This window comes from Rhinopithecus roxellana, chromosome 10 (assembly GCF_007565055.1).
Source record: "Rhinopithecus roxellana isolate Shanxi Qingling chromosome 10, ASM756505v1, whole genome shotgun sequence".
Lineage (NCBI taxonomy): Eukaryota > Metazoa > Chordata > Mammalia > Primates > Cercopithecidae > Rhinopithecus > Rhinopithecus roxellana.
In genome coordinates, this window is record NC_044558.1 from 55,457,418 (window position 1) to 55,477,718 (window position 20,301).

The following is a 20,301-nucleotide window of genomic DNA, read 5'->3' on the forward strand; positions in this document are numbered from 1 at the left end:
TTGGAATACCCTTAGCATTTATAGGAGATAATTGGAGCAGGATGGGAGTCTTCTTTGGACTTGATGAGAAATTTTAAAAAGTTACTTGGTCTGTATTTTTTCAAAGCTACTTGAAATTGGCCCCAAATAATGGTTGCACATAAGGGTTACGGGGAACCTTTTAAAATACAGTTCTGTAGGCCTTCCCTTTTGAGATGTCGATTTATTAGGTTGGGTTGTGACCTGAAATCTGCATTTTTAAATACTTTATATGAAAATAATCTGGTTTCCTAGTGCTTACTCTTAAATTTCTGAATGGTCAGTTAACTGTCGTCCCTTCTCTGTATGTTTTGGCTAAAACAGCATACACCTCTCCTGAAAAGTTTCAGCTTCCCAGGCTGGGCACAATGGCTCATGCCTGTAATTCCAGCACTTTGGGAGGCCGAGGTGGGCAGATCACCTGAGGTTGGGAGTTAGAGACCAGCCTGGCCAACATGGAGAAACCCTGTCTCTACTAAAAAATACAAAATTAGCCAGGTGTGCTGGTACATGCCTGTAATCCCATCTTCTCGGGAGGCTGAGGCAGGAGAATCGCTTGAACCCGGGAGACAGGTTGTGGTGAGCTGAGATCGTGCCATTGCACTCCAGCCTGGGCAGAAAGAGCAAAACTCTGTCTCAAAAAAAAAAAAAAAAAAAAAAAAAAAAAAAATTTCAGCTTCCCTCTACTGACTTCTTGACATTTCTGCCAGGCTCTGCGTCACTTATCCTTAAAAGCAGCAGCTCCTTGGCTTTTAAGAGAGGGAGATGGGGACTTTTAATAGAAACTTGATTTCTGGGGGTCTCAAGTGTGAAGCCTTCATTTCCTCTACCTGCCTTGCTTTGTCCTACAATCAGCTAGAGCAAGACCAAAACGACCTCCTCTGGGGTTGAAGAGGAGTGGGGGTTGGGGAAAGAGCTTGATTTGGACAAGAGAAAGAAAAGGTGGTGGAACCTAGTGAGCGAGTAGTTCTTACCTGACTGTGTTCTTGGGCTTCAAATCCTGTGAAGATAAGAGGAGATACGATTCCTGATGTTCTCTTTAAAGTTCCTAGCACCCTACCAGCCCTAGAAAGTTGATACTGATCTCACACTTGAAAGAGACTATTGAGAGTAGGTTAAGATGGTTATATTGGGGAGGTGTGTTAGGTGTATGTGTGTGGATAGTGTTAGAGTGTCTCTACCATGTTATTTGCTAAGGTGGTGTACTTGCTGCTAGTCTAGTCTCTCACCTTCATCTACTTAAGCTCTGTGCATTGATTTTTGGGACCACCGTATGTTCTGTTGTCTGGCTGGCATAAAGGCTCGGGAATAAACAGTTTCAGAAACTGGGGCAGGGGAGGTGACAGCTGTGTTTTTAAGCATCCAAGTGTTTCTGAGAGAATAACCATCAGTTGCTGTCATTCATCCTGAGAGTATGAAATTGGAAGCTCGCTTACCCTGGAGTGTTTCATAACCTTTACCTCTGGGAAGTCAAGACCATGTCATCATTAATCTACCATCGTCTGAAAGCCCCCAGGCTCTGCTTTTCATCCTGCCATCAGTCATGTGGCACTGAGATTCAAGAAAAGTGGCCAAAAGGCTCCCTCTTTTCCTTTTTCCATACTACCTTGCATTCCCTTGGAAATCAGACTGGCCTGAGAACTATTAACATCTTAATATGGTAACTCATTTACAGAGGGGGGCAGTTATTTGTTATTTTTGTGAAATATGACATCTTAGCTCTCTGTCAGCCTCTTTTCTATCACTCTAGGGAAAAGACTTCTGAGGGGGGAAAATAATAGCAGTACCTGAGCTCCCCTGAAATGCTTCTTGCTGCTTGTAAGGATTTTTCTCACTGGACTCTTTAGATTGGAATTTCTGCTTCTCACGCATGGTATAAGGAGGGATGATAAGTGAGTGAGCTTGTTACACTTGACCAGGAACAGTGCCTGGCTTGGTTAATTCTTTTGGTTGCAGAGAATAACGATGTTTCGTATTTGAATCCAGTAAAAGTACTCATGTTTTATGTTCTTAGGAATTACTGAGTTCAAATTCCCTAATGATGCTTGGGTTACACTTTGCTTTGTTTATCCTGGTTTCTTATTATATGATCCGGAGTGGCACTGGTAATAAGATTGAAGAAGGTGGGCCGGGCGTGGTATCTCATACCTGCAATCCTAGCACTTTGGGAGGCTGAGGCGGGTGGATCACCTGAGGTCAGGAGTTCGAGACCAGCCTGGCTAACATGGTGAAACCCTGTTTCTACTAACACACAAATACACACACACACACACACACACACACACACACACACACCCTCCCCACCCCACCCCAGCCAGGCATGGTGGCACGTGCCTGTAATCCCAGCTACTCGAGAGGCTGAGGCAGGAGAATCACTTGAACCTGGGAAGCAGAGGTTGCAGTGAACTGAGATTGCGTCATTGTACTCCAGCTTGGGCAACAAGAGCGAAACTCTGTCTTTAAAAAAAAAAAAAAGATTGAAGAAGGTGATGAAGAAGGTGAATGCTTTCAACACACAACCCATGGGGTGCTAATTAAATCAAATTGGACCCCTTTTGGCAGAGTAAATAGCCATGGCACACAAGCAAGAAGCAGTATTCTTTATTGTATTTAGGTTAAAATTAGTAAGATTCGAAAAATGTTCTCATGAATTTGAATCTTGAAGACACAGGTTGGGTTTAGAAAATAAAGTTAGAACTCCATTTTGGGTAGACATAGTAAGGGTACTCTGCTATAAAAAGGGAACAGACACTTTAGAGAATATCTGTGGTATTCAGCTGCCAATTGTTGCATCCGATCTTACTTTTACAACTTACTTCCTGGCTACAGTATATATGCCATGGAAATCATTGCTAAGAAGCCTTAATTTAAAATTTCTAGTTATAGGCTGGGTGTGGTGACTCACGCCTGTAATCCCAGCACTTTGGGAGGCCGAGGTGGGTGGATCACTAAGTCAGGAGTTTGAGACTGGCCTGGCCAACATGGTGACACCCTGTCTCTACTAAAAAACAAAAATTAGCTGGGTGTGGTTGCAGGCACCTGTAATCCCAGCTACTCGGGAGGCTGAGGCAGGAGAATCATTTGAACCCAGGAGGTGGAGGTTACAGTGAGCTGGAATTGTGCCATTACCCTTCAGCCTGGGCGACAGGGCAAGACTCTGTCTCAGGGAAAAAAAAAAAAAAAAAAAAAAAAAAAATTTCAGGGTCGGGCGTGGTGGCTCGTGCCTGTAATCCCAACACGTTGGGAGGCTGAGGTGGGTGGGTCATGAGGTCAGGAGATTGAGACCATCCTGGCTAACACGGTGAAACCCCGTCTCTACTAAAAATACAAAACAAAACAACAACAACAACAAAACTAGCCGGGCGTGGTGGCAGGCACCTATAGTCCCAGCTACTCGGGAGACTGAGGCAGGAGAAAGGCCTGAACCCTGGAGGCGGAGCTTGCAGTGGGCTGAGATCTCGCCACTGCACTCCAGCCTGGGTGACAGAGCGAGACTCCGTCTCAAAAAAAAAAATTCTAGTTGTAACCTGGTAACTCTTATCCCATCTCTTTTTTCTTCTCAGGACAGTAAGTATTTTAATGTTTATAGAGGAGTACCATCTAAAGAGACCAACAGCAACTTTGTAACTAACTGCACTTCATCTTGCTTTCTAAATTCCTATCTCTGTTTCTGTGTGTTTGCTTTTCATCTCTGGATCTCATGTTTCTCTCTCACCTCAATACTTCTGGCCTCTCTCTTCTAATAGAAAAACAAGTACTCCTCACCTTACAATGTGGGTTATATCCTGATAAAAACTCATCTTAGGCTGGATGCAGTGGCTCATGCCTGTAATCCCAGTACTCTGGGAGGCCGAGGCAGGCGGATCACGAGGTCAGGAGATCGAGACCATCCTGGCCAACATGGTGAAACCCCGTCTCTACTAAAAAAACACACACACAAAAAATTAGCCAGGCATGGTGGCGGGTGCCTGTAGTCTCAGCTACTGGAGGGGCTGAGGCAGGAGAATGGCGTGAACCCGGGAGGCAGAGCTTGTAGTGAGCTGAGATCGTGCCACTGCATGTCAGCCTGGGCAACAGAGCGAGACTCCATCTTAAAAAAAAAAAAAAAAAAAAAAGACCATCTTAAGTCAAAAATTCGTTTAATACACCTAACCTTTTGAACATCATAGCTTAGCTAGTTGACCTTAAACATGCCCAGAACACTTACATTAGTCTACAGTTGGGCAAAATCATCTAACACAAAGCCTATTTTGTAATAAAGTGTTGAATGTCTCTTGTAACTTATTGAATACTGAAAGTGAAAAACAGAATGGTTGTATGGATACATCATGTACAGTTTCTACTGAGCATGCATCGTTCGCTGTTGTAAAGTTGAAAAATCTTAAGTCAAAGCATCGTAAGTTGGGGACCATTTGTATGTTCAAAATCACTTGCTAAAGACAGGCCAAACATTTGGCTCCAAGCCTTATGGCAGCCAGTAGAAAGGGAAAGCACAGTTGCGCTGTTTATGGTTATTTACAGGATTCAGAAGGTAAAAACTTAACAAGTTGCCTAAGAAAAGCATAACTCTTTTGGATCTGGGGGCTAGAAAGAAAATTTCCCTCATGAGTCCTCATAATGCAGTTATGTAAAGAACAGTAGTATACACCTTTATAGTAACTTGGTGAATTCATAAGCCCCATGAAGTTAAGGATCATATTCCTTAACTTTATCTTATTCGTCTCTGTATTCCCAGTACCTGACCCAAAGTAGATACTCATTTGACTAGTGAATGAACGAATTAATTTTATGGCTGCAGTGCTATTGAAAATGTTGATGTCACATAATTCAGTGAAAGAGATTCTGCAGGGGCCTTTAGAGAACCTGGGATTGGATCTACATAGATAGATCCAATCCTCTCATATATTACCTTAAATAGATATCTTTTATTGGTAGTCATTAATTATTAGGGTTTATGAAATCAGTAAAGCCTAGCAGCCCAGATTTTCAAGGTCTGAGAAAGAGAAGATAGTTTGACCTGGCGTGATGGCTCACATCTGTAATCCCAGCACTTTGGGAGGCTGAGGTGGGTGTATCACTTGAGGTCAGGAGTTTGAGACCAGCCTGGCCAACATGGTGATACCTCATCTCTACTAAAAATACACAAAATTAACTGGGCATCGGGCTCACGCCTGTAATCCCAGCTACTCGAGAGACTGAGACAGGAGAATTGCTTGAACCCAGGAGGCAGAGATTGCAGTGAACCAAGATTATGCCATTGCACTCCACTCCACCCTGGGCAACAGAATGAGACTTTGTCTCAAAAAAAGAAAGAGGCTGGGTGTGGTGGCTCATGCCTGTAATCTCAGCACTTTGGGAGGCTGCGGCGGGCAGATCACCTGAGGTCAGGAGTTCAAGACCAGCCTGGCTGACTTGGTGAAACCCTGTCTGTACTAAAAATACAAAAATTAGCCTGGTGTGGTGGTGGCGGGCACCTGTAATCTCAGCTACTCCAGAGGCCGAGGCAGGAGAATCTCAAGAACCGGGGAGTCGGGGGTTGCAGTGAACTGAGATCGCACCACTACACTCCAGCTTGGGCAATAGAGTGGGACTTGGTCTCAAAAAAATAAATAAGAGGGCCCGTCACGGTGGTTCACGCCTGTAATCCCAGCATTGTGGGAGGCTGAGGCAGGTGAATCACCTGAGGTCAGGAGTTTGAGACCAGCCAGGCCAACATGGAGAAACCCTGTCTCTACTAAAAGTACCAAAAAAAATTAGCTGGGCATGGTGATGGGCACCTGTAATCCCAGCTACTTGGGAGGCTGGGGCAGAAGAATCGCCGGAACCTGGGAGACAGAGGTTGCAGTGAGCCGATATCGCGCCATTGCACTCCAGCCTGATGACAGAGTGAGACTCCGTCTCTAAATAAATAAATAAAAAGGCGGGGGGGGGGGGGGAGGGAGGGAGGGAGATGGTTAATAGGACTTTGTGGAGAAGACTGATTTTGTCCAGTAACTGTTCTTCCACAACCCAAAATTTAACCCTTAGTCATCTGTCCAAGTATATACTCATTTTTCTTGCAGCTAAAGGGAGTTTTATTGTTGCCTTGGTAATGGATCTGATTCTTACCAGCCTTTGGTGATTTCGCTCATTTATTTATTTGTTTATTTGTATTTGTATATTTTTGAGACAAGATCTCACTCTGTTGCCCAGACTGAAGTGCAGTGGTATGACAATGGCCCACTGCAGCCTCAACCTCCTTGGCTCAAGCAATCCTCCCCCATCAGCCTCTCGAGTCTCGAGTAGCTGGAACCACAGGCATGTACCACCATGCCCAGCTAAATTTCTTTTTTTAAGTGATGGGATCTCACTATGTTGTCCAGGTTGGTTTTGAACTCCTGAGCTCAAGCAATCCTCCCACCTCGGCCTCCCAAAGTGCTTGGGATGGCAGGTGTGAACCACCATACTAGGCCACCATGATTTCACTTCTTATCTAGAAGAATGAATGGCATTGTTAGCTTAAATTTTGATTGTGATCTCAAACTTAGTTTCAAGGACCAGGAGCAATACGGCAATAAAAGTAATAGCTAACATTTATTAAATACGTTTTATAGTTCCTGTGTGCAAATGTAATTTGTATCTTAGAGCAGGCTTGAATGTCTGTCTTTTCTCTTCCAGGTATTGTTTTCAAGGGCTCAGTTTGGAACTGTATTCTACAATGGAAAATACAATGATAGTAAGGGTATTTGGTTTTATTAAATATAGACCCTGGGGCTGGGCATGGTGGTTCATTCCTGTAATCCCAGCACTTTGGGAGGCAGAGACTGGGAGGCAGAGGCGGGTAGATTGCTTGAGCTTAGGAGTTCAAGACCAGCCCGGGCAACATGGTGAAACCCTCTCTCTACAAAAAATACAAAAATTACCTGGGCGTATTGGCTTGCGCCTGTGGTCCCAGCTGCTTGGGAGGCTGAGGTAAGAAGCTCCCTTGAGCCTGGGAGGTGGAGGTTGCAGTGAGCCGACATCAAGCCACTACACTCCAGCCTGGGTGACAGAGCGAGACTGTCTCAAAACAACAACAAAAAAAATCAAAAAACAAAAAACCCCAAAAACTACGCTTTATGTTCTTATATAGGTACTCTCTCTTCTTTTGCACAGTTATTTCTCATTTTTATAAATGAGATCTTAAGGAAAGCAAACAAGGCAGGTATTGCACAGTTATTTCTCTTTTTTATAAATGAGATCTTAAGGAAAGCAAACAAGGCAAGTATTGGGTACCATGAGGGTTGCATATATTGAAATTACTGGCATCCGTCAGTTGCTTGGCTTGGTGTTTTAAATCTTGAGAAGGAAGAGGAGGGAGGAATTGAAATGTATGGATTAACCTGAACTTCCAATGCCTGTGTTTGGCCAGTAAGGACAGTTTTCTTTTTAATTTTGTGTGCAAGTTGTTTGTTTTTAGGAGTATAGATTTGATAGGAAATGAGGGCACTTCAGACTCAAGCACTTCTCTTCTCACACAGCAGTAGGCATGGGAAGAAAAAAGAGATTTGTTAGTAGTTGAGGATTTGAGGGAGGGTAGTGGGGGAGGGATGAAGAAGGGAAAGGTTTGCAAATGCATGTGACACTGAGCTAGAGGGGTCACTGCTGCCTGCAGATGCCACAACCCCATTTGTGCACTTGAGCATGGCCTGAGGAAGCATTGGCCTGATGAATGCAGAGAGACATGCGTTTTGATCGAGGTAATTTCCCTCAGATGGGTTTCGCCATCCCATGAATCAAAACCTGTCAGCAAGGAGCTAAAGATGGAGTGAAGTTTATTGTACATTTGTTTCCATGCGACACCGTCACGCTAGAAGGGTCAAGTGAGAGAGATCATTAGAACTGTGTTGATTTACTGGGCCCAGTTGTGCACTTTCCCTGCAGGGAAAGGAGGAAAGAGGCTTTAAGAGAGGAGCTGAGGGGTGCTGGGTGGGGAGGGAAGGGCAATCTATTTGTGGGGAGTTGGGGGAAAGATGTATTGTTGTTGTTGTTGTTTCCCCTGGAACCCCTGATGGGTTTAGAACAGATGCTCTGCCTGTATCTCTGGAAGAGGCACCAAAGATCTTATTCAAGAGGGAAGCTAGACTGGGTGTGGTGGCTCATGCCTGTAATCGCAGCACTTTGGGAGGTGAGGTGAAAGGATTGCTTGAGTCCAGGAGTTTGAAACCAGCCTGGGCGACATAGCAAGACCCTGTCTCTATTTTTAAAAAAAAAGCCAGGCATGGCACATACCTGTAGTCCTAGCTACTCAGGAGGCTAAGGTAGGAGGATTACTTGAGCCCAGGAATTCAACATTTCGGTGAGCCATGATCATGCTATTGCACTACAGCATGGCAACAGAGTGAGGCCTTGTCTCTTAAAAAGGTGGGGAGCGAGGCAGGTGGCTAATGGAGAAATCAGACTCCCCATTTCAGGATATAGCAAAATAAAGAACCAGGAGCAAAACTGGCCCGCACATTCCAAGTGGACATACATTGGGGGAGGGCGTGGCCTCAGGGTTTGTGCTAATATAATCTCTGAGTTTCAAAAGTCTTATCTCCTTTGTGATTTGAACTTGCTGAAGTACTGCTAGTGCTAAATTGAATGGGAAAATAGTTTATAATGGTAGTTTAACAAGATAGTGGTCTAGTCTTGCCTCTCCACAAGAAGAGAGCCTCCATTTATTTTCCTGAAAACTGTTTCCTACTTGGCCAGGAGACTTAGTGAAGATATATCAACTAGAACATTCTAGAGGTTCTCAATTTGAAATCTCTATTTATATTCTATATTCACTTTATCTTAGTGGTAGTAGATCAAGAAAACTTTCCCTCTTGACTTTGTTAGTAAAAAATGTGGTGGGACTTAATGTTTGTTGGAAACCTTATTCTTTTTTTTTTCTTGTGAGACGGAGTCTGGGCTCTGTCACCAGGCTGGAGTGCAGTAGTGCGATCTTGGCTCACTGCAACCTCCGCCTCCTGGGTTCAAGTGATTTTCCTGCCTCTGCTTCCTGAGTAGGGACTACAGGCGTGTGCCACTATGCCCAGCTAATTTTTGTATTTTTTTAGTAGAGACAGGGTTTCACTGTGTTGGCCAGGGTGGTCTCAATCTCCTGACCTTGTGATCTGCCTGCCTCGGCTTCCCAAAGTGCTGGGATTACAGGCGTGAGCCACTGCGTCCAGCCTTATTCTTATTTTTAGCCTTATTTTTTTTGAGATGGAGTTTTGTTCTTGTTGCCCAGGCTGGAGAATGTCGTGATCTCGGCTCACTGCAACCTCCGCCTCCTAGGTTCAAGAGATTCTTCTGCCTCAGCCTCCTGAGTAACTGGGATTACAGGCATGCATCACCACACCTGGCTAATTTTGTATTTTTAGTAGAGATGGGGTTTCTCCATGTTGGTCAGGCTGGTCTTGAACTCCTGACCTCAGGTGATCCACCCGCCTCGGCCTCCCAAAGTGCTAGGATTACAGGCGTGAGCCACCGCACCCAGCCTAATTTTGTGTTTTTAGTAGAGACGGGGCTTCTCCATGTTGGTCAGGCTGGTCTCGAACTCCCAACCTCAGGTGATTTTAGAAAATCCTTCCTGGAATTTTCCCAAAGTGCTAGGATTGCAGGTGTGAGCCACTGCTCCTAGCCCCTTATTCTTTTATTACATCTCAACAAATAGAATAGCCAATGAGGCAAAATTAGAAACAGATTCAGCTGAGAAAAACATTAGTACGAGATTACTAACTGGAGCCCTTTCCCTAGATACTGTTATTTATAAATTGTAGGTATATGGTACGCTAGAAAGAAGGGGTCCTAGTATTCTTGACCTGATTATTTGAGTGAAGTAATCAAAATTTACAAGTTTTTTTAGCTAAGGGTTCTGATGATCCTTCTTCCTTCTGAATTAAGCACTTAATTGTCCTACTGTTCTTCCAAAGAAATACTTAAGTGAGATACCTTGAGGAGGTGGTAAAGCTAAGAAAGTGGATTGCTGAGTAAAATGTCCTGGATTCCAATCCTTGTATTATTTGTGAAATTTTGGGTGAGTCACTTAATCTCTTCAAGACTCAGTTTTCCTGTCTATGGAATGAATTTAATTATAGTGCCTACTCCATGGGATTATTATAAGAAGTAAATGATGCCAGGTACAGTGGCTTACACCTGTAATCCCAACACTTTGGAAGACCGAGGCAAGAGGATTGATTTGAGCCCAGGAGTTCAAGACTAGCCTGGGAAACATAGCGAGACCCCCCTCTCTGCAAAAATGAAAATAAAAGTAGTAAATGAGCCTGGGTGCGGTGGCTCACGCCTGTAATCCCAACACTGTGATTAAATGATAACTTGTATAGGATTCTTAATTGCTTTGTAACCGTCATTCTTTCTTAGGTCCCTTCCTACTCACTAGAAAGCAGATGCAGCAAAAGGGAGAAAATGAACATCTTTCTCAAGCTGAAAGAGTTAAAGACCAAGACAGTACTCCTGCCTGCTGTGTTCAGACAGGTGGACTAGTTAAACTGAGTACAGAAAGCTGGATAGCTGCCCTGCTTTTAATTTGTACAGGTGGCTGCTGTGGCCACAGGGACAAAGGCAACTCCTTAGTTGGGGTTGAGAGTAGAGGCATTGAAAAATTCCTGTGTTTCTGTAGGTCTTTTGGTTACCTTTGCTTTTGACCCTGTAGTTTTGGGACACCCAGAGAGACAGCCTGCCTATGGACTGTAGGAATATAATTTCCTTGGGGTTTAAAAACAAATCCAGCTCAGAAGCACCACACAGACATTCTTTAAAAGTTGGGTTGAGGCCGGGTGTGGTGGCTCACACCTGTAATCCCAGCACTTTGGGAGGCTGAGGCGGGCGGATCACCTGAGGTTGGGAGTTCGAGACCAGCCTGGCTAATTTGGAAAAACCCCGTCTCAACTAAAAATACAAAATTGGCCGGGCGTGGTGGTGCATGTCTGTAGTCCAGCTACTCAGGAGGCACAGGTTGCAGTTAGCTGAGATTGTGCCACTGCACTCCAGCCTAGGTAACGAAGTAAGACTCTGTCTCAAAAAAAAGAAAAGAAAAAAAGTGGTTTGTTTGAACTCTTTTGAGATGGAGTCCCGCTCTGTCGCCCAGGTTGGACTGCAATGGCATGATCTCAGCTCGCTGTAACCTCCGCCTCTCGGGTTCAAGCTATTTTCTTGCCTCAGCCTCCCAAGTAGCTGAGATTACAGGCACCTGCTGCCATACCTGGCTAATTTTTGTATGTTTATTAAAGACAGGTTTCACCATGTTGGCCAGGCTGGTCTCCAACTCCTGACCTCAAGTGATCTGCCTGCCTTGGCCTCCCAAAGTGCTGGAATTACAGGTGTGAGCCACCGTGCCCTTGTTTGAACTCTTCTGATCTGTCCTTCTGTTGGGTTAACTTATGTAAATAAAGTCAAAGAAACTGTCCTGCTCTTTAGTGAGGATGGGTACATGTGTAGGGAGTAGAAGGTCTCTTGAGATTATGAGAGAATGAGATCTTTGTATATATATGCCAAATTTTAGAAAATCCTTCCTGGGGGAAAGACACCTGAGGAGCCTACCTGATTTCAGATGTTTTCTAATCCTGAGGCTGAGCTTCTGATGACTGGTGATAAAATGTGAGGGGAAGGTGGAGAAAGAGAAAATAACTGTTAAAGTGGGCTAAATAAAGTGGTAGGGTTTAGGTTCTGATAGGAAAATATATAGACTCTTATACTGAACAGTGTTGGACATGAATGATGTCCAACACGTAGGATAATGGCCAGCTCCAACTCATGGTAAACTGAAATATTCTCTCATTCCCAGGCAGACATCATGAGTTTCACAGTTGGAAAATGTCCACAGCATCTCTCTTAGAGAGTTGACCGTGGCTGTCACCTTGATTGACCTGTTTTAAGAATCATTTCAAAGAAGCCTTCTATGGCTTTGCTGGGTGTTTCAAGCAAATAAGTTTTTCAGAAATACCACTCTGGTCCTCTTCCCCTTTCTTTCCTTGTTAATGTGTAAGCAGTGTTCAACAAGTAGTTTGGGTACCTTCTAACTAGGTGTTATTAGGTGTAACTGGGTGTTAACTCAGTGAAACCTTAGTTTTCCATATCCCTCAACTGCCAAAATTGCTTGAGCATAGAAATTTGTTTTATGGGTGTTTCTTACTGTTTATTTTATTTGTTTATTTTTTTGAGACAGAGTCTTGCTCTGTCACCCAGGCTGGAGTGCAGTAGTGCAATTTCAGCTTAGTGCAACCTCTGCTTCCCAGGTTCAAGCAGTTCTCTGCCTTAGCCTCCCTGGTAGTTGAGATTACAGGCGGCTGCCACCTCACCCGGCTAATTTTTTTGTATTTTTAGCAGAAATGGGGTTTCACCATCTTGGCCAGGCTGGTGTTGACCTCCGGATCCACCCACCTCAGCCTCCCAAAGTGCTGGGATTATAGGCGTGGGCCACCATGCCCGGCCTCTTACTGTTTATTTACTCTACTTGTCTTATGAGTATTGAGGCCCTGCCTAAAATTAAGTTTTTAGTCATTCTGGGTACAATATAGTATATGCTAGCTTATTCAGTTTATTACGTATCTTATCTCTTTATGTGATCCTTAGTTCTTGGTGCAAGGTTGGTTAGCACCTTGTGACCAATAAGTTATCATTTCATTCCCATTTACTTGGTGAATGGAGGCTAGTTTGTTTCAGTTCTTTCCTTTGTTCCTGAACAGTCTGAAGATGATGAGAAACTGAAAAAGAGGAAGGAGCGATTTGGGATTGTCACAAGTTCAGCTGGAACTGGAACCACAGAGGATACAGAGGTAAAAATATACCTGGAATGCTTTATAGACCTTGAAGGGAAATTAGAGTGAATAAACTGAATGGAGAAATATTGTTTCCCCACCTATTTATATTTATTTATTTATTTACCTATTTAAGTAGAGATGGGGTCTCTGTTACTCTGGAAGTGAGTGAATAAACTGAGTAGAGAAACACTGTTTTCCCACCTACTTCTTATTTATTTATTTAAGTAGAGATGGGGTCTCATTCTGTTGCTCAGGCTGGTCTCAAACTCCTGAACTCAAGCGATCCTCTGCACTCAGCTCCCAAATTGTTGGGATTATTATAGGCATGAGCCACTATGTCTGGCCATCCATCTACTTCTTAAGTGCCCAAATATTTTGCCTTTTTCTTGATAAATTTTTTTCTGGATGAAGTGGCAACACTGAATTCCATCAATATACTTAATTCAGTGTTAGAGTCTGTTAGACTAGTGGCAAAGAGTATAACGTTTGGAATCAGGTAGGCTTGGATTTTAAAAGTGGCTCTGTGCTGGGTGTGGTGGCTCATGCCTGTAATCCTAGCATTTTGGGAGGCTGAGGCAGGCAGATCTCTTGAGCCCAGGAGTTCGAGACGAGCCTGGGCAACATGGAGAAACCCTGTCTCTACTAAGAATACAAAAATTAGCCAGGCATGGTGGCACACACCTGTAGTCCCAGCTACACAGGAGGCTGAGATGGGAGGATCACTTGAGCCCAGGAGGTCAAGGCTGCAGTGAACCTGGGTGTCGCCACTGTACTCCAGCCTGGGCAATAGAGTGAGACCCTGTCTCAAAAAAGAAAAAGGCGGCCGGGCACGGTGGCTCATGCCTGTAATCCTAGCACTTTGGGAGGCTAAGGCGGGCAGATTGAGGTTGGGAGTTCAAGATCAGCCTGGCCAACATGGTGAAACCCCATCTCTACTAAAAACACAAAAACTTAGCTGGGTGCAGTGGCGTGTGCCTGTAATCCCAGCTACTCTGGAGACTGAGACTTGAGAATCTCTTGAAACTGGGAGGCAGAGGTTGCAGTGAGCCAAGATCATGCCACTGTACTCCAGCCTGGGCTACAGAGTGAGACTTGGTCTCAAAAAAAAAAAAGAAAAAGAAAAAAAGGCTTTGCCACTTAGTATTAATAAGTTATAGTACTTCCTGAGCCTCAGTTTCATCATCCAGGAAGTGGAGATAATATACCTACCTCAAAGTGATATTTAAAGAATGAAACGATTCTGTGTAAAAAGGGATAGTTTTAAAATATTTAATAAGTACTGGTTGTGCCTAACTCCCTTCTGGAAAAGGACAATGGACTCAAATGAGATTTCCTGTTCTTGTCACTTTGTTTACAGATAGTTTCTCAAAATGAAAGAATCCCAGCACTTTAGGAGAGCAGTGTGGGAGGATCACTTGAGGTCAGGAGTTGGAAACCAGCCTGAGCAACATAGTGAGACCTCATCTCTACTAAAAGTTTTTTAAAAATTAGCTGGGTGGCTGGGCACGGTGGCTCAAGCCTGTAATCCCAGCACTTTGGGAGGCCGAGACGGGTGGATCACAAGGTCAGGAGATTGAGACCATCCTGGCTAACACGTTGAAACCCCGTCTCTACTAAAAAATACAAAAAAACTAGCCGGACGAGGTGGTGGGCGCCTGTGGTCCCAGCTACTCGGGAGGCTGAGGCAGGAGAATGGCATAAACCCGGGACACAGAGCTTGAAGTGAGCCGAGATCTGGCCACTGAACTCCAGCCTGGGTGACAGAGCGAGACTCCGTCTCAAAAAAAAAAAAAAAAAAAAAAAAAAAAATTAGCTGGGTGTGGTGGCATGTACCTGTAGTCCCAGCTACTCCAGAGGATGAGGTAGAGGTTGCAGTGAGCCCAGATTGCACCACTGCACTTCCAGTCTGGGCAACAGAGAAAGACCGTCTCAAAAAAAAAAAGAAAAAAAAAGTATATTAGGCTGTTCTTGCATTGCAATAAAGGAGAAATACATGAGACTGGGAAGCATGGTGCTGGCATCTGCTTGGCTTCTGGGGAGGCCTCAGGAAGCTTACAATCATGGTGGAAGAAATGCCCATATCTTACAAAAACTTACTATCTTGAGGACTGTACCAACAGGATAATGCTTTATGAAAAGGTTTTTTTTTTTTTGAGACAGAGTCTTGCTCTGTCGTCCAGGCTGGAGTGTGGTGGCACGATCTCAGCTTACTGCAACCTCCGCCTCCCGGGTTCAAGTGATTCTTCTGCCTCAGCCTCCTGAGTACCTGGCATTACAGGCGCGCACCACCACACCTGGCTAATTTTTGTATTTTTCATAGAGACGGGGTTTCGCCGTGTTGGTCAGGCTGGCCTCAAACTCCTGACCTCATGATCTGCCTGTCTGGGCCTCTCAAAGTCCTGGGATTACAGGCGTGAGCCACTGCGCCCAGCCTATGAAAAGCTTCTTTATGAATAAGTGTCAGAGTTAGTCTTGTAAATTAAACCCTGAAAATTTTAGAATCAGATCAGTTAGCACTCTTCACTAGAAAAAGTCAGAGGAGTTTGTATTCTGTGAGGGGCAGTGGTTGGGAGTGCCCATGAAGGACTCAGTGCTGTTCTGTGAGTCACTTCCAGAACCAGAAGTCTTCCCTCACCATCTTGTGTCCTCTCCAGTGTTGCTGCCTCCTTTAAGAGATCTATGATAGGGACTCACCCACATACCACTCACTCCCTATTCATTCTGTTGGCATCAAAGATTTATATGCCTTTTTTGTGAGTTGGAGTCCTAAGGAATAGCTACTGTCTGGGCCTGACTGCCCAGAAGGCCATCTCCTTCACCTCTATGAATAGCATTTCTTAATCCTTTATCCTCTGAAATCTTCCATCTCCCCATGGACTGGAAGACTTTCCCCAGCCTGTTAAGAGCCTGTTGTTTCCAGGCTAGCTTGATCTCAGGCTGAGTGGTCCTCCTTCAGGAATCTTCCCATTTTCTACCACTGTTCTCTCTTTTCCTCGCCCCCAATAATCTTTACTTCTTACCCTCCTTAGCCGCTAAACTTTCCCAGTTCCTCCTGGTTAACTAGAAAGATTGGAGAGATTCAGGAATGAAATCTCTAGCTGCCAAGCTCAAGTCTGGGCCATCCTTCCTTCTCGGGTCTTGTGACAGTTCATGTGAGTTTGGGTTAAAGCGGCCAGGAACCCAGGCAACTATTGTCTTCAGTCTAATTTTTTTCTTCTTGCTGCTTCTTTACAGGCAAAGAAGAGGAAAAGAGCAGAGCGCTTTGGGATTGCCTGATGAAAAGTTCTTGATACTTTCTGTTCTCCAGTGTTTTCCATTTCTCTCATTCTTCTTGGTCACATATATGCCTAAATGCACAGTCACGTGCCTACGTCCTGCCTCGCAATGAGGGAGCATGTACCCCAGGTACATCCGTGAACTGCGGCAGCAGTTTGACTTATTGCTGTTTCAGCTTTAAGGTTGTTGTGTTTTTGTTTTTGATTATGTTGCTCGTTAATAAAAAAAAAAAAAATAGAAAAGAGAACAATGTGTTTTATTAGGTGCTCCTTTGATTTATTGGAGCCAGATTAGACCAGATAAGAGGAGCTTCAAGGGCAATATTATAGAGAGAGAATTGGCCGTAACATCTTTATCCCTTAGAAGAGAAGACAAGGAAAAAGATTGAGTTTACCCTTTAAGCCTATTTATTCCCTTCTCTCATATTCACAAGCATTTTTTATCCTCTGTGAAGAGGTTAAGTTACCCACCCACCAAGTCTTTGCTCCAGCAGCTTGTAGTGACCCACTGAAATAAAACAGAACATGGGAGGTTTTAGGTGTTGCAAAGGACATAAATACAAGGGCAGTGATTAGCAGCAGCCTTCTGTTCTGAGCTAATAATGCAGACTTTTTCTTGGATAAAATGGAGTCCAGGGTCCCACATTAGAGGAAAAGGGCCCTCATTTCAAGGGTGGCCTGGCATGATACTGTGTTGGTCAGTCAGTTCAGGAAGGAAGATGGGCTGGATATCCCTCAGAGATAGAAGAAATTTTGTATGCGGAATCAAAGCATGACAGAGGATGTCAGAGCTGTTACACATTGTTAGCTAAGTCATTGGAACATAAGCAGTGGAACTGGAGGCTTCAAGTTCATGTAGGTCTGAAACCTCCTACTTAATCTTTTTGGATATGTTCGTGCAGAGTTTCTCCTCTTAATCTTTATATAAGCTTGGTTTTTGTTTGAGTTATTTTTGGTAATAAGATTTAGGAGCCTGGCACCTTACCTGAAAACTTTGGTACTATATCAGAACCCATGTTGCTGTGGTATAATCCTTTATCCTTATTTCTACTAAAACCTGCCTGGTTTTGTGCTTAATGAAATGGTAATGGTTTGATCACCTTTCTAATGTCAAGAATCTCTTTATTTCTCTAAAGTCTCTGGTTGGTGAGGAAGGCAGGGACCTAAAGCTTAGATACTTTAGGAAAATTGTGCCTTGGAGGGCAGATCCAAAAACTGCTGCCCATTTGTTGTGAAGTTTGCCCCATTCAGAGACTTTGGAGAAGTGAACAAAAGGGAATGCTGGTTAAATTTCTGACACCTCCTCATCCAAATAAACCTTACAATTGGAATGACCTTCCCTTTTTCCCTCTTTTCTGTCTGCCTCCCTTTTCTTTACCTCAGGCTCTGATCTTGGGGCTAGCTTTTCCTGTCTCTACTCTGTCTGTATCTGAAAACAGAATAGATCTTATTTGTAATTTGAGAGATCATAGATTCACTAATGGTTTCTACCTCAATGTGGTTTTAAAAAGAGAAAAATACGTGAGGGAATAGAGTAGATGCTGACTATGAAGTGGAACAGTGGATCTTTTGGAAGTTTTCTTCACTTTGTCTCTTTATCCTCTATAACCTTCCAGAAAGATACTCAGCCTTACTTGCCAGGATTCTTTTCTTGAAGCCTAATTATTCTCCTCACTCATCTTCCCCCAGATCTTTGAACAGTGTTTTCCAGTTGGTGAGGATTTTTTTTTTCTTACTAACCTTTTTCTTCCCATTTCAGCAGCTGTTCCTATGTTGGTCAGAAGTCTCTAACCTCCAAGCCAGATCAAATCCTCCCCTTCCTATCTCGTTATAATCATTCCCCACATACTCTTTGAACATGAATAGTTCAGGATGCCTTTTTCCCAATTCAGTTTTAAAACAGTAATTCCATTTGGAGATGGAACAGACATTGGGGCTTGTAATTGTTTACCTGAGATCTTAGTACCCTTCCTTCCTGTCCCCCAGTTTCTCTACTGTAGCTGATCCAGCATCCAGATGTGGTTAACTGATTCCAATTTCTGAAGCTGTGACATTCTCTGCATACCTGGAAGCTCTTAATGAGGGAGTCTGTAAAAGCTGTGGGGAGAACTAGCTTCCTCAGCTGTAAATCTGTACTTTTTTATGGTTCTCTAGGATTATTCTTTTTTTCCACTTTCACTCTAAACTGCCCAGCCCCTCACCCCATCTCTTAAAAACTGCTGAAGATAGAGGCTAGAAGATTCTGTGAGGATGAGGGCTATAGGAAGGAAGGTGTGAATAAGGTCAGGACTTCTTGGTGTTGAGCTGAGTTCTCTTGCTGTGTCTGACATGAGGAGTGAGGGAGGAACTTAAGGGAGGATAACTTTTTTGCTCTTCTCTTATATGATTATTGGAATCCCCCCAAAATTTAATCTCCCCTTCTCTTGCCATACCTAGGCTTTTCTTGTTTTTCCCTCCGAAAGGATTGACAATTACAGATTTCACATCTTTCCAGATTCTTTGAGCCCAAGATGTCCCCAACTTTCTTGTTATCTCTTTCCCTTATGTTGTTCCTGTATTTAGGTTTCTACCTCCTGGATCACTTTTAATAGGATAGATTAGAATGTAATATTGTTTAGCAACTACTTAGGTTTAATTTCTTGTTCTGCCACACTAGCTCTGAGACCTTGGGCAGATAATCATTCTCTTTTCAGACTGTACCAAAAGGAACCCCATTATGAAGGTTGCTGTGTGAATGAAGTGATATTCTCATATCATGTATTCACACTACAATTTGATTACCATAATTTGCATAGTAATCATTTAATAAATATTAGCTCTTAATCTTACTGGGTGTCAAGGTGCTATGGAAATACATATTTCTTTCCGAGTAGGTTCTAGCTAGGTGTGAGTGCCCTAGTTTGAACATGTTTGTGTGTGCATACACCCAGTTAGCAGTTGTATTTGGAGAAAAAGAAAAGGCAGAAAGAGTCCCATTCACTCCCTCAAACCCAGCTCACTGACAGGAAAGCTGGACATTGTTGCTTTGGAGCATTGACTTTCCTGCTTCTGCTCCACTTATAGACCAGAAGCTGTAAATGCCACTGCCTGCTCATTCTTAGCTTGGGGCCCCTGCCATTTAAAATATGGGCAAGGTCAGAGTATAGGATAGCTTCTCATGCCCTTAGTTGGAGGATGTTTTAAGATAAAGAAGAAAAGACTTGTAAAAAGTCATCTTGAGTGGTCTCTTTTGGGTGTTCTCTCAATATAGGAAACAAGTGAGCCACGGGGAGAGAAAACCCATTTTCAGCTCAGGACAAAGTTAGGGGTAGATGTGGATATAGTTGCCTTGGGAAGATAGAATACATAACACTTCTGCTACTCAACCAGTTCCAGCCTCAGTCTTGTAGTTGGTCTCCGGTAGGGTCAATGTGCTGATAGAACTGATAAGACAGGGAAAGCATGGCAGTACCCTGAACCCTCAGTAGCCCTGTCCCCAATTCTGGATCAGGTTGATGTCACAGGAGCTTTCCTTATTTTTATTTTACCTTTTTTTTAGAGACAGTGTCTTACTATGTTGCTCATCTTGGAGTACAGTGGCTATTTACAGGTCTAGTCATAGCACACTGCAGTCCTGACCCTCTGGCCTCAAGTGGTCCTCCTGCCGCAACCTCCTGAATAGCTGGAACTACAGGAGCACACCACTGGGTCCTGCTTTCCTTATTTTTTAAAAATGTGAGTCAGGCAGTATTCTTTTGCCATTCCCAACTCATATGCCCAGGGAATTGTGCTCTAGTTACATGGGAAAAAATTTTACAGTGAACTGAAAGAATATTTGAGACGCTATTTTAGCCACTCTTGTGCAACAAGGCAAGTTGGATGGCTATGTTGGTTTACAGATTTTTTGTCAAACTTCGTTGAGGAAACCTAGGAACAGGGACTGCAGGAGAATAGGACACTAGCTGGATCATGTCAAGAGAATCTTTAGATCTTCCATTCTGTGGAGGCTGGGAGAGGGGTTTTGTAGTCTTTGGGACTGTTTCGGCTCAAGCTTTTCAGAGAGGGGTTGTTCTAGGCACCCCCAGTTTCCTGTCCTCTTCCCATCCTTCCTTGGCCTGCATGTCCCAAACCTCATACCTCCATGCCCTTAGTGTTTTCTGTCTTGCTCCAGGACCCCATCTTCTTAGTCATTGAATACGAGGTTTCCTGTCTCAGATCCTCTTCACCTCTGGTTCTCCAAGGTGTAAATGTGGCACTTGATT

At 43.8% G+C, this 20,301-nt stretch overlaps 1 protein-coding gene across 3 annotated transcripts in view; it reads left to right on the forward strand.

The window, feature by feature from the left end:
• The window catches only part of SARNP (SAP domain containing ribonucleoprotein), a 67,866-nt gene that overhangs the window by 45,153 nt on the left and 2,412 nt on the right, over positions 1-20,301 (forward strand). Inside the window, exons 10-11 of one of the 3 annotated variants that reach the window (XR_749541.2) lie at positions 12,711-12,800; positions 16,020-16,190. Coding sequence is in view for 2 of the 3 variants with exons in the window: in XM_010377844.2 (XP_010376146.1) it covers positions 12,711-12,800; positions 16,020-16,061 (132 nt within the window). In the remaining variant the exon portion in view is untranslated. Of the gene's footprint in view, positions 1-12,710; positions 12,801-16,019; positions 16,309-20,301 lie in introns of those variants that run through there. The other 2 variants (XM_010377844.2, XM_010377845.2) reach the window with 2 other exon arrangements.